General features: G+C 50.9%; 3 protein-coding genes across 3 annotated transcripts; all 3 read left to right on the forward strand.

Moving 5' to 3' along the window:
• Window positions 1-1,446: 1,446 nt before the first annotated feature.
• Window positions 1,447-3,545, forward strand: VTN77DRAFT_8026 (uncharacterized protein; the record flags this gene model as incomplete). Its single annotated transcript, XM_069424479.1, has 3 exons — window positions 1,447-1,478; window positions 1,534-1,744; window positions 1,824-3,545. The coding sequence occupies 3 exons, from the start codon at window positions 1,447-1,449 to the stop codon at window positions 3,543-3,545; spliced, it is 1,965 nt and encodes a 654-aa protein (XP_069274896.1).
• A 468-nt stretch (window positions 3,546-4,013) lies between these two features.
• Window positions 4,014-7,082, forward strand: VTN77DRAFT_8027 (uncharacterized protein; the record flags this gene model as incomplete). The annotated part of the gene is made up of 7 exons (XM_069424480.1): window positions 4,014-4,275; window positions 4,459-4,810; window positions 4,898-5,471; window positions 5,533-6,285; window positions 6,346-6,412; window positions 6,476-6,625; window positions 6,688-7,082. 7 exons carry the CDS (start codon window positions 4,014-4,016, stop codon window positions 7,080-7,082), a joined length of 2,553 nt encoding a protein of 850 aa, XP_069274897.1.
• Window positions 7,083-8,526: 1,444 nt separating this feature from the next.
• VTN77DRAFT_8028 (uncharacterized protein) lies at window positions 8,527-11,616 on the forward strand (the record flags this gene model as incomplete). The annotated part of the gene is made up of 8 exons (XM_069424481.1): window positions 8,527-8,566; window positions 8,647-8,705; window positions 8,808-10,243; window positions 10,312-10,528; window positions 10,582-10,911; window positions 10,970-11,216; window positions 11,270-11,378; window positions 11,430-11,616. The coding sequence occupies 8 exons, from the start codon at window positions 8,527-8,529 to the stop codon at window positions 11,614-11,616; spliced, it is 2,625 nt and encodes an 874-aa protein (XP_069274898.1).
• Between the last annotated feature and the right edge of the window lie 863 nt (window positions 11,617-12,479).

Consider the following 12,479-nt stretch of genomic DNA (forward strand, 5'->3'; position numbering starts at 1 on the left):
CATTTTCTTATGACGAAAGCAGAGAACCGGAGATTTGCGATCGTTCCAGCGGTGGAGTCTCCCTTTCCAGAAAACGGAGTTGTGCAGATATCCGTCAGCTCCCATTTGGGGCCTGGGAGGCGCAGCGCAGACCACCCACGATACACGAGTTGACGACTCTGGATATTCCTTGTGCTTGACGAGGGTCGCATCAAATCCATGCAGTGGTTATTATTCTACGCGAGGGCATCGAGTGCCTGTAAGGACCATGATTCGTCCAGGTGTGCGCGTCTGATGAAACAATTGGCCTGCATCCGGCTGGCACCACCAAAAGCCACTCCGGAAGCGTCAACCTTGCACCCCGTGGCTGGCCAGTAACTTCAAACTGTCTGCGAACATCCTCGCTAATATTCTCCTCAGCAACGCTTCTTGCATCTTCTACCCGATCGGTCCAAGTACCAGATCTCCCTCTTTTCCTGTTATTCCGTCTTCGTGATTTGCGGACCCAGGGCTCAGACTCCATTGGTGCTGCGCCCGGCAATCATATTATTCATTGCTATCCACGGCTCGATCCGATCAAGCTCATCCACAGTTCCACATCGCTTTTGCAATTTCCACCAAAAAAAAAATTAACTTACGGGTCCCGCTTTTAAGCTGACCATGTCTGGGCACGATGGCGGTCCTGGGAGCTCGTTGGTCCATGGCTCCAGCCTGTTATTAATCCTTGGGCCCTTCTGCCTCTGACTACCGACGTCAGTCTCGCAGCTCTACGGTGCTTTTTTCCCTTGTCGACTGTCGTCTCACTATTCTGGAGCAACATTATCTTGCTGCCGGCTGCTTCAAGAAGCGCCCAACACAACCGAATCGAATTTCGAATGCCACTGTGCTTGCTATTTTTCGAGACGCCACAACGGGACCGAGCTTAGCAGTCTCCTGAGTCAGCGCTCTCTCTAAGCGCCGACCTTCGTGCCATCAATCTTTTAGACCCGTTCCCACGGCGCTTCGACGTCTCCTAGAAACCGTATCAGTGGCCCAGGCTATTTATTTTGAGAATCGCAGGGTTCAGGGACCTCCAAATTAAAGCCGTTGCGCCGCGGCTACTGAGTCAGCGAGCCTGCTGCAATTCTCCTGTTTCATACACGTTATGGCGTCTTTGTGGTTCACTCTGGCTTGACAGGCCTGACCATACTCAGCGTCTCCGACAAGAATAGAAACGCAAAAATTGGGATCTGGAACGGGCCGTCCCAGGTCATCATCCGAGTTTACTGTTTGGCGAATATAATAACGACCTTACCTCGACTTCATCTCAAGCTGTGTGATTAACCGTTCGTTCTGCCTTCTCAGGCAGGGCTTTTCACAAACTATCTCGCTTTTCATCGGTTTGTACTTTTATAGATCTTTTTTATCTTTTGCTTGTTTTCGTCTCCCCTTATAGCGTGCTTTTCATCTGTCTGCAGCATTGCAAACATGGCGTCTACAACGTTAATGACCTTTCTTCTGTAAGGACATGATGGACTTGAGGTATATAATTCTCTACTGACGTAGCGCACACAGACGCACTCCCCCGAACGTCAGATCTGTCGAGCTCTTAGGATCATGGGATAATTTTAATCGACCTTATCCTATGGAGCAAGACAAACGTGTCGGTGCCGGTCACTGGAGGGGATGTCATACATTTACAGATATTATCTGCGATGGAAATCCGCAGAGCCGGTCTCCTGGACGAAGCGGTGGTCTCAAGATGGGTGGAACTTATTGGTATTATGTTCGTAGTCCCATTGGCTCCCTGTTCTACATGGAAACTAAGTGAGCGCATTGCAGCTGACCGTGTTTTGTCCACACAGTATCGACTGGACGGGGATATCGAATATTATAATGATGCTGAGCCCGTTACTACGCACTGCCCTCTTTTGCCCGGTCAACCTGTCAATGTTCTTCATGTCCCCATTATTTTACCGGACACGAATGGCATCCGCAAGCGCGATGCCAGCGTCAGCTCGCAGCAGTCCGATCGTCGGACCATGGATCCTAAGGACAAATACATGAATCCCAGGACACCGCCACGGCCAAAACTTCCGCGTCTGAAGACTTCCCCTCCTCTGGACCAACAGCCCGATTCCTCATGGTCATCCTTCATCAACTTCTCAATGAGCGCCAACGAAAACAGAAGCGTCTCTCAACCTGGGAGCTCAACGTCCAGTCCAAGATTCCGCCTTGTACAGAAATTCAAGATATCTCGGTCAGTATCTCCTCCGAGATCGAGGGGTTTGCGTGCCGCGTTTATGAACATGACCGGGGCTCGCTCACCGGGCGTTGACCCTGACGAGCACCATCGTGGCCGATCTGTTGGACGTCAGAATGGGGTGGATACAGCACTGTCACGCCACGACGATCATCAGTTTGGCTCCTGGCTCCGTGTTCCGGGGTCTAAGAACAGCTCAAACTACGATCCAAGGGTGACATCACCAGAAGAAAGCCTGAGCAATGGTCTGGGGATCGGAAAGCTTCCATTTCGACAACCTGTGTTCGATAGGGAGGATAATCACCAGAAACCATCTATCCAGAGTCGTCGCGCTTCGAAATCCAGCAGCAGAGACAATTCACCACTCAGAAGCTATCTAATACTGGATAGTTCTTCTGGAGAGAGCAATTTTAGCGGTGTATCTGGCTTCTCATGCACCAGGCGTCTTGATACACTGAAGGAGGCGTCCTCCCAACAAAATACTCCCATGATTGCGCTGTCCAGCAAACCACACTCCCCTGTACCTGGCATGACCACTCCAACTCCTCTTGGCTCTACGGAGAAGAGGCTTCCGACTTTACCAAATTCTCCTTCTTCTGTCATGGATGAGGAGCTGCGTGCGATGGATGCACAGAATCGGGCATTGGATATGGAGTTCTTAAGAAGCCACTTCTCCGATTATACTTCGACTGCTGGATCTGAGGTGTACGACGATTCGCCTCTGGAGAAAAGCCGGTTCTCAGAATGGAGTACCGATACTGAGCTGGTCTCTCCGGTCTCCATGACATCCTCTTGTACCTTCAACAACAGCGACCGGCCGCATCACTCACCTTCCAGTGATACGGTAACACGGCCTACTGCGTCAAAGCCCGGTTTTCCAGCATCCAGTGGGCCGGCAACACCGACTTTGAGTTCCGTCCCTCAAATCCTTCCACCAACCACGGTTGCTTCCAACTCTCCCGCCCTGCCGCCGTCGACTGGCCCCCTCGACGACATACGATTCCCTGATAATGATTTGGACTTTTCTACCCTATGTATAGATGATTTTGACCATGTTGTCGAGAATAACCCGAAACGTCATGCTGGAGTGTTTACCAGTTTGGAAGCTTTAGCTTCCTTGTCTGTCTCCCCGAGCGACAGGTCTGCGCCGGGTGAGGCTCGCTCCCGTCAGAGCAACGGTCTTTTGGATACGCCAAATGCGCTTGACGGGAAGGATACCGGGTCGGATCGCCAGAGTGTTCGTTGCGTCTCTCAATCAGGACCGATGCCAGAGTTAATGGACGAGCTGGGTTACTTGGGCGACATGATCCAGGTGGGTGTCTAATGTATAGAAACATGTGAGCATCAACAGGAGTTTTGTTTGCATCTTTGAGCGATGATCTGGCTTTGATGGGATATTTTGGCTTTGCGAATGGGAATGTATGCATGTACAGTTATCGGATATGTATCAAGACGGATATGATCTTGATGTAATGTACAGTAGAATACATATTTTGCATATGAGATTGAGCAAGTCGAATGAAGAAGAGTTGTCAATTTTTGTTGCGAAGCCTTTCTGTGATAAACCTGGCTTGCAGGTTATTTTATTGATTTGACGGGGCTGCCCATTTGCGGAGCTATGAATGCTCCAGTCAAATACCCGCGTGCCAAGAATACAGACACCCTCACGTGTGCCCTTTTTAGAACTTCTAGTAGTAATCCACATCAAAGAACAACAATATCGACAGAGCACAAATCTAAATTTACTGAGCAATGGAGTAAAAAAAAGGAATCATGCTGACTACATATCATCATGGCCGAAGACGACCATGCATCCCATGTGGCGCTGCCGCAGCTCACCACGGTCGCGGAGAAGACACTGCCGGCGAAATGCAAACCGGGCCTGCTGGCGTATTGTCCCACGATGGACCTTGTCGCGCTGGCCACCGAGGATGAGCAGCTGCGTGTCTTCCGGCTGAATGGACAGCAGGTCTTGGGCGCGAATCTAGGTGGGGATCCTTATCTTGATGAAGATGAGAGGGGGGAGGCGAGGGGGATCAGTTGGAAAAATGATGGTACGTCTAGTTTTGACGTTTATGGTCATGTCTCTTGAATGAAGTATTCTTTATTGGAAAATTTCCCTGGAAGTTTTGAGCTACTGTCTTTGTTTTTGAGAAAATGCCGTTCGTCGTATCGAGGAGACAGCCTGCGCATTTTCTACTGCTATATCGCGCGTGACTTCTGATAATATGCACTAGGTCACCTCCTCGCCGTCGCGGGTGCGGATAACAAAATCCGCATCATCAGCTCCTACAGTGGCAAAACAGTTCATCATTACTCCTCCCGTCAACAGGAGGAAGAGAGCAGCTCAAAGCAGGACCCAAAGATCACTTGCTTGGGATGGGGCGTCAACTTCACCGACAGCAAGGCCGCCCAACAGCACCTGCAAGAGCCGGATGGACAGCTTTCTGCTGAGGATCTCTTAGCGCCTGATACGCATCCAGCCAAGGCTGCGGTGCTGCTGAAGGCAGATTTGCCACGGGAGCTGGCCCTCTTGGATATCGAGAGCTCTTTGCCTAAATTGAGTACTCTGCCCGGGACGGGAGGCGAGTAAGTAGTCGTGCACTTTCATTCAATTGCTTCTCATGGTCGATTACAGCGAGGCTGGATGCAGAGCTTCAGCTAACGCTCTTCCAGTGATGATGTGTTCAGCTCTCGAGCATCGATCGATGCCATCTTCCACTCATCAAACAAGAACTCGAGTGACTCCGTGGACGTCCTTTTTGTAGGATTCAACGATGGGTTGGTTCACCTACGGATATTCGACTGCTTCGAAATTGGCTGTTTCTCTGTCTCGAATGCTGCCGGAAAACCAAGCTCGGCTGAAGCTTTGTTGTACGCTTCACACCCCATGAGTTCGACTCATGCATTGCTTTTGTCCGAACCAGCAGCGGAGGGATCAGAATCAAAAATGAAGTTATTGACGATCGATCTGCAATTCATCACGAAGTCAGGACGGTACCTGTCTCTGCTGGCTTCCAAAACGACCCAACTGCAAAACTTGCTCAGATACATCAACCAGGTGCAGCGGCAGATCCAACTGGAATGGAAGAATGTGCAGGACCTGCCAGCCCGGTACATACGGAGCGTCAGTGATGATTTGCAGGAAAAATGTCATTGTGATTTCGTCACTGCGTTATATCACCTGGTAGTGACGGGGAACTGTTTCCCACCACTGAAGGAATTTCTTGTTGATATTGTGGGAGAAAGGGTACTAATCAATTTTTCTGTGGCTTTATTCTTCCTTTGGGATATTGCTGATGAGCTGGCAGGGTCACAAACGCTGGGAAAAGACAGTCTCGACGGGCTATGAGAATGTTCGCAGGTTGACTCACGAGTGTTTACTTCCAGCGCTGGAGAGGTGTGAGGTCCTTCTGAGTCGGCTCATTGGAATCTCCAAATTCCACAAGCTCAGCCATATCTTGGGCCTTGAGACACGGGATCTTCAGGAAATTGTCGACACGGTCGATTGCCTACATCTGCTAGCCCATAACATTCTGACACACTGCAGCCGCGAATTGCGCGATTTTCTCGCCTTTTCCAAATGGCTCCGCCATGAGATCGACATGCAAACCGCCGAACCGATGTCCCAGAGTCTGGAAGAGCTGATGGAGAAAAGTGATATGATTGATCATGGTCCAACCCTAGATTATATCCAGGGTGCCCTCACAAAAAGCGCGCTTCGCAATTTTATACATGCACCTCCCGGTATGCCAGGAATGGCAGCTGTCAAGCCTCCGTCTTCGGCATCCAACAAGTGGGCGCCAAGTGCAAATGACGGGCCGTTCTATGAAACGTACAGAAAGATGCTGGCGCAGCAGGAACAACGAGAGGCCGGACATGGTGATAGCTCTCAGCCGGAACTTCCGAAACTAAATGACCTCATAGGACGACTGGGACTACAGTGTGATAAGGTATTTGGACAGATTGCGCTCACCCAGCGAAGAGGGATTCTTCATCGATGCCCTCTCGTCCTTCATTCAGACTGTGACAGGAATGCTCTTGATATGACCATGTGTTATGAGGTGAGACTGCTCGATGGAATGAATGATTTTCGCTCCTGCTAATGAATATCTTGTTTTCAGAACGTCGATGGTGACGAGTTCTGTTCCATCTATGTTGCGGCAAAATCGAGAAAATCACCGTATAGCTGTATGGCATCCAGAGCGCTGCACATCCTGAGAGGCAGGCTGACCATTATTCACTTTTTTGTAGTCTACATTTATCGTCTTGCGCTTAACTCCGTCAACGGCGTTAGCTCGACCAAGGCTCTCTCGATCGCCACTCTCAGCCTGCAGAGGGGAGATATACGGCAGATCCAGTTTGTCCAGGATAATACGATTATGTTTCTCCACTCCGATGAGGGTGTGTTTATCCCATGCCCATGGCAAGCTGCTCTGACTTGTTTCTGACGCCAGCGTCAACAGGCCAATCGTCTCTTATCAACTTTCCATTTATCCCATCGCCGCCCCAGGATTCCACAATGGAGGCCGACAGCCCCGCCACCTTCCACCCTACATATGTTCCTTTCGATCCTTCCAACCCTTCCTCTCCGAGCGCAACAACCGGAGCCACCGTCCTCGATCTCGAATCCGCTCACGCCGAGCTCGTCATGCATTCCTTCCCGTCATCCGGTCCGAAATCAAAACCGGTGCGAATAGACGTCAACGGACGTAAGGGGAGAAGGGCCGTTTGTGTACTGTTCGCAGACGGTCTGCACTATGAGGTTTTAGACATGGATAGCCAGGTCCAGGGCGAAGAAGAAGAAGAGGTTCAAGAAGGAGAAGAGAACCGGACTGAGGACCGGCTTATGTCCGAATGATCGTGGAGGCTATCTCCATAATTGGTGTTTCGGGAGTCTGGGAGAGGAAAAAAAATAGATTATTCCCGTTGAGCTGCCACCATAGAGGCGTTCAGGTATACTTAACGACTGGGAGGATTTCATGATGGACAGCAACTAGCATGGCATCTTATATTAATCTGCATGATTATGCATTCTTAAAGCAGGTGCAACATTCCAGATGGGCTGGCTTGTCATTGATTCGCTTACCATCTGATCTGTGGGTGGATGCCTAGGATGATTTATTACATTAGGTAATGGTCTACTTGTCCTCAATCTGCTTCCATGTCCCGTTCCTAGGTAGATAGACATGCAGTCTGTTGACGAGAGTGAAAGAGACACGCTATGAGGTGGTTTTACAGCTACTCTTCATGCGAATTTTTTTTTCATCAATCTCTGATCCCTCTTTGGAGTCAATAATACCAACGAATGAGGAAATTATTAATAATTACAAAGACTGAATTGTTGTGTGTAGGGCTGGGGCCACCGGTCGCCCCGGCCACAGGAGGACACAGACTGAGGGGCATGGCGGGTCATTCGTCTCTATGCAGCAAAACCAAAACAAAGAAAATCAACAAGCGGGGTTGCTGGAAACCTGTCGCGGCCATCACACAGAGACAGAACGCAGGGATTTGCCTTTCTTCGCAGTGAGTACAGAGTATGTATATGCTTTTCGGCAGTTTATGCAGTATCAAGTAGGTTCTTTTTGCCTCTGGAGAAGCGAGGTCTGGGGTCAACAAGGCTGTTTCGTCAGTCCGGTGGCACTACTCACGTGCCCAGGCCGGTTCCTGCGGTGGCCGCGGCAGCCAAAGAGACGGCGCAGAACAGCGATCGGAGGCCGCTAAGTCTTCACTACTGCGATAGAGTAAGCTGTGACGCCCCCAGAAGTTGCTGTAGAACTGTAACGAGGGAGCAAAGCCCAGCACCAGCAGCAACTGACCACCCCTTCCTTGCACCACTCAACGTCCACTCAAAGAGCCCCTTGGACCTGCAAATTCTCCAACGGCCCTTCATCGAGACCCTTCCCTTGGCTCTTCTTCTTCGTCTTCTCTATTATTATTATCTCGCTGAGGTTCTTGTCGTCTCGTCCTTTCCCGAGACACGCTTCTTTTTTCCTTTCTTTATTTTTTTTCTTCTCACTCCCTTGACTACCCGGCCGGGTCTGCACCACCAGGCTGCTGCTTGTCTCTTTCCCGGAACGGACTTGGTGCACGCCTCGTCATATCCACAAACACTGTCTTTTTTTCCACATCACACCTCTCTGGACTGGTAGCTTTCTTCCTCGCCGGTCCAACCACCACATTCCTTCATCGTGGACAGATAAAATCGCGCGGGGGAAGGTTTGTTTTTTTTTTTTATTTTCGTAACACCCAAACTTCGACTTCTCAACTCGTGTTCTTTCTGGGTGCGGTTTGGCATAGGCAACATGAACGTCACTCAGGTGTTGGAGGGCACCCTGTCGCCAGGTAAGCACCGCTTCCACCCACCCCCAGGGACTGGTAAGAAGGATCGCCCTTGACTGACTGTTTTCTTTTTCGTTCTACAGATGCGAACATTCGTCAGAATGCCGAACAGCAGCTGCTCCACGCGGCTGAGATCGATTTTGTACGTTCAGTCTTTTCCTTCCTCAATGCCCCGGCCTGACCGCAATTTCCGGGGATGACAATGTGTGCCTTGCTGACATCGGATTCTCATCACCTCCTTTAGCCTGCCTACCTCACCACTCTTGCCCAGGAGCTTGCGAACGAGGCTGCTCCCCCTCACGTCCGAACGGCCGCCGGTCTCGCGCTGAAGAACTCGCTCACATATCGGGATACTGTACGGTTGCGAGAGGTGCAAGCGAGATGGATCCAGCAGGTTCCTCAACCGGTCAAGAGCCAGCTCAAAGAACTCGCGCTGAAGACGTTAGCCTCGAAGGATACACGGGCGGGTCATTCCGCTGCCCAATTCATTACTGCCATCGCTACCATCGAGATCCCTCGTAACGAGTGGCCCGAGTTGATGGGCGTGCTGGTGCAAAATGTTGGAAGTGGCTCGGATCACCTGAAGCAGGCCTCTTTGGCCACTCTCGGTTTCATCTGCGAGTCGAAGGACCCCGATCTTCGCCCCGCCCTGGCCGCCCACTCTAATGCCATCCTGACGGCAGTTGTCCAGGGTGCCAGGCGTGATGAGCCCAACAATGATGTCCGGAATTCCGCTCTCCAGGCTCTTGCTGACGCGACGGATTTCATTGGATCTAACATGGGTAACGAAGGCGAGCGGAACTACATCATGCAGGTCGTCTGCGAAGCTACCCAGGCCGAGGACACCCGGATACAGGCTGGCGCATTTGGCTGCCTCAACCGGATCATGGCGGCGTACTATGACAAGATGCGCTTCTATATGGAGAAGGCCCTGTTCGGCCTCACCATCATGGGCATGAAGAACGAGGAGGAAGACGTGGCCAAGCTTGCCATTGAATTCTGGTGCACGGTCTGTGAGGAAGAGATCACTATTGAGGACGATAATGCTCAGGCGCAGGCCGCGGACTCCTCCCTGCTTACACCATTCTTCAACTTTGCCCGTATCGCATGCCGAGAGGTGGTCCCTGTGCTCCTGCAGCTCATGACGAAGCAAGATGAAGACGCCAGCGAGGATGAATACACCGTCGCGCGTGCTGCTTACCAGTGTCTCCAGCTCTATTCCCAATGTGTCCAAGGCGACATCATCCAGCCGGTTCTGACTTTTGTCGAAGAGAATATCCGGAGCGAAGACTGGCATCGTCGGGATGCTGCTGTGGCTGCTTTTGGTGCCATCATGGATGGGCCTGAGATCGAAGTACTTGAACCCCTCGTCAAGCAAGCTCTCCCGGTCCTGATCGGAATGATGGAAGACAGCTCGGTCATTGTGCGGGACTCCACAGCCTTCGCTTTGGGTCGGATTTGTGAATTATGTCCTTCTGCGCTGGACGTAAACGTGCACCTGCCGCCTCTGATCTCGGCCCTTTTCAACGGCCTTGCCAGCACCCCCAAGATTGCTGGTTCATGCTGCTGGTCTCTCATCAGCATTGCAGAGCAATTCTCATCACAAGACCAGAACCAGACGAATCCGCTGTCGAAACACTTCCAAGACAGTGTTAAGTCGCTGCTGGCTCTTACCGAGAGGTAATTTAAACCATGACAGCCCCTTATCTTCTTTTCATATAGGAGCTCACTTGCTGACTCGATGCCAGACATGATACTGATAGCCAGCTTCGAACCGCTGCGTACGAAGTGTTGAATGCGTGGGTCACCAACGCTGCCAACGACAGTCTCCCTATCGTCGCAACCCTCTCAGACGTTATCCTCCAACGTCTTGAGCAGACCATTCCTTTGCAACAGCAGGTCGTCAGTGTTGAAGACCGCATTGCCCTCGAAGAGATTCAATCCAGCTTGACCGTTGTGTTACTTGTAAGTTTTACCCATTTTTTCCTCTGCGAGGTACTTCGTGCTAACTGTTAAAGGCTATCGTTCAACGACTTGAGAGTGAAATCAAACCACAGGCAGATCGGATTATGCACATCCTGCTGCAAGTCCTGTCGACCTTGCCTGCGAAATCGAGCGTGCCCGACATTGTGTTTGCCACTGTCGGGGCTGTTGCCAGTGCCTTGGAAGAGGACTTCCTCAAGTACATGGATTCCTTTACTCCGTTCCTTTACAATGCCCTTGGAAACCATGAGGAACCAGGTCTCTGTTCTCTGGGTGTGGGCCTGGTTGGCGATATCACCCGAGCCTTGAATGAGAAAGTTCAGCCCTTCTGCGATACTTTCATGAACCACATGCTCAACATCCTGGTGAGTCGGCTTGGACCTGAGTGGTATTAAAGACTTCATATGGCTAATTCCTTCACAGACCAGCAGCGGTCTCCGAGACACGCTGAAGCCGTCCGTTCTCGTGACGTTCGGCGATATCGCCCAGGCTATCGGAACACAGTTCAGCACTTACCTCTCTGTGGTTGGCCAGGTTCTGCAACAGGCCTCAACCGTGACTATGGCCAACGATGTGGATGCTGACACTGTTCACTATGTGATTTCACTTCGCGAGGGTATTATGGATGCTTGGGGAGGCATCCTCTTGGCATACAAGGGAACACCTCAGGGTAAGTTGGATACTGCATTCCTCAACCGAAAATCCATGCTAATAATGACTTAGTCGTCACCTTGCAACCCTACGTGGAAAGCATCTTCCAACTCCTTCACATCGTTTCCCAGGATCCTCACCGCAGTGAGGGACTGATGAGGTCGGCCATGGGAGTCTTGGGGTAAGTCTTTTGACTCTGGTATTTTTATGAAACAACTGCTAACTGCCTTAGTGATCTGTCCGACGCCTTCCCTAATGGCGAGTTCGCCGCTTACTTCCGCAACGACTGGGTCACGTCTTTTGTGCGCGAAGTCAGGAACACCCCTACATATGGGTCGCGGACCATCGACACTGCTCGTTGGGCGCGTGAGCAGGTCAAGCGTCAGATCAACTTGGCGACTGCTGCAGCCATGTCGTGAAATAAACCCCATCAGCGCCCATCTGTCCGAATCCTCGGCTAGATGCTGCAGACCGTCTCTTAGGCATTCTGGAGTAAGTCACAGTAGGGTTTGTGTGACGAAGGATGTACTGGCCGAGACGTTCAAGGCAGTGCTTTGGATAATCGCAGGGATGGTTGAAACAACCATCACCTTGCGTCGAGCCTGGCTACAAACTCTCAAGCCGGTTCACCTACTCAAGGGCCATCACCGCGTTACTGACCCAGCGCAGCCGAGTCCCCCCACCCCTCAACTAGACACCCGACACCCTTCATCTTGCAACGACCCCATTTGCTTCCCTTATTATTTTCCCTTCACGACCCAACACCCACTTTCTAGAGGCCCCTTTTCCCTTGGCTTTCGGACCCTTTCCTTGACAACGTTCCTGAATAATTTCCCCGGATTGATGCTTGTTATAATTCCCCCGTCTTTCCCCTTTCATATTTCTCGTTTTTAATTAGACCAAGACCCTTTTTTCCCTTTGAAGTCATGTATGCCCAAGAAGTCATGTAACCCCCTCTGGTACTGGGATCACGAAATGAACTTTTATTTTATTTCCTTTTTTTTTTCTTGAGATTTGCATCAGCACTAGCACATCATGAGGAGATGGAGTCAAAAGCGTGTGGAAAGAAAAGTGTGTATGTGCGGTCGTCAGAGACTTGGATCTCTTCAGACCCACTATTTAGAGACATTAGCAAGCCAGCCTTTCTTTTACTTGGAGAAGGGCATATGTGATGTGGATCAAGCTTAGTGAGCGAAAGAGAAGAGACTTTGAGCTGTTTCAATCCCCATTCATTCTCCTGCAGAGAAATCCCCAGTTCTTTTTTTCCCCCCACTATCATACC

Source organism: Rasamsonia byssochlamydoides, assembly GCF_041956645.1.
Source record: "Rasamsonia byssochlamydoides strain NRRL 3658 unplaced genomic scaffold VTN77scaffold_68, whole genome shotgun sequence".
Lineage (NCBI taxonomy): Eukaryota > Fungi > Ascomycota > Eurotiomycetes > Eurotiales > Trichocomaceae > Rasamsonia > Rasamsonia byssochlamydoides.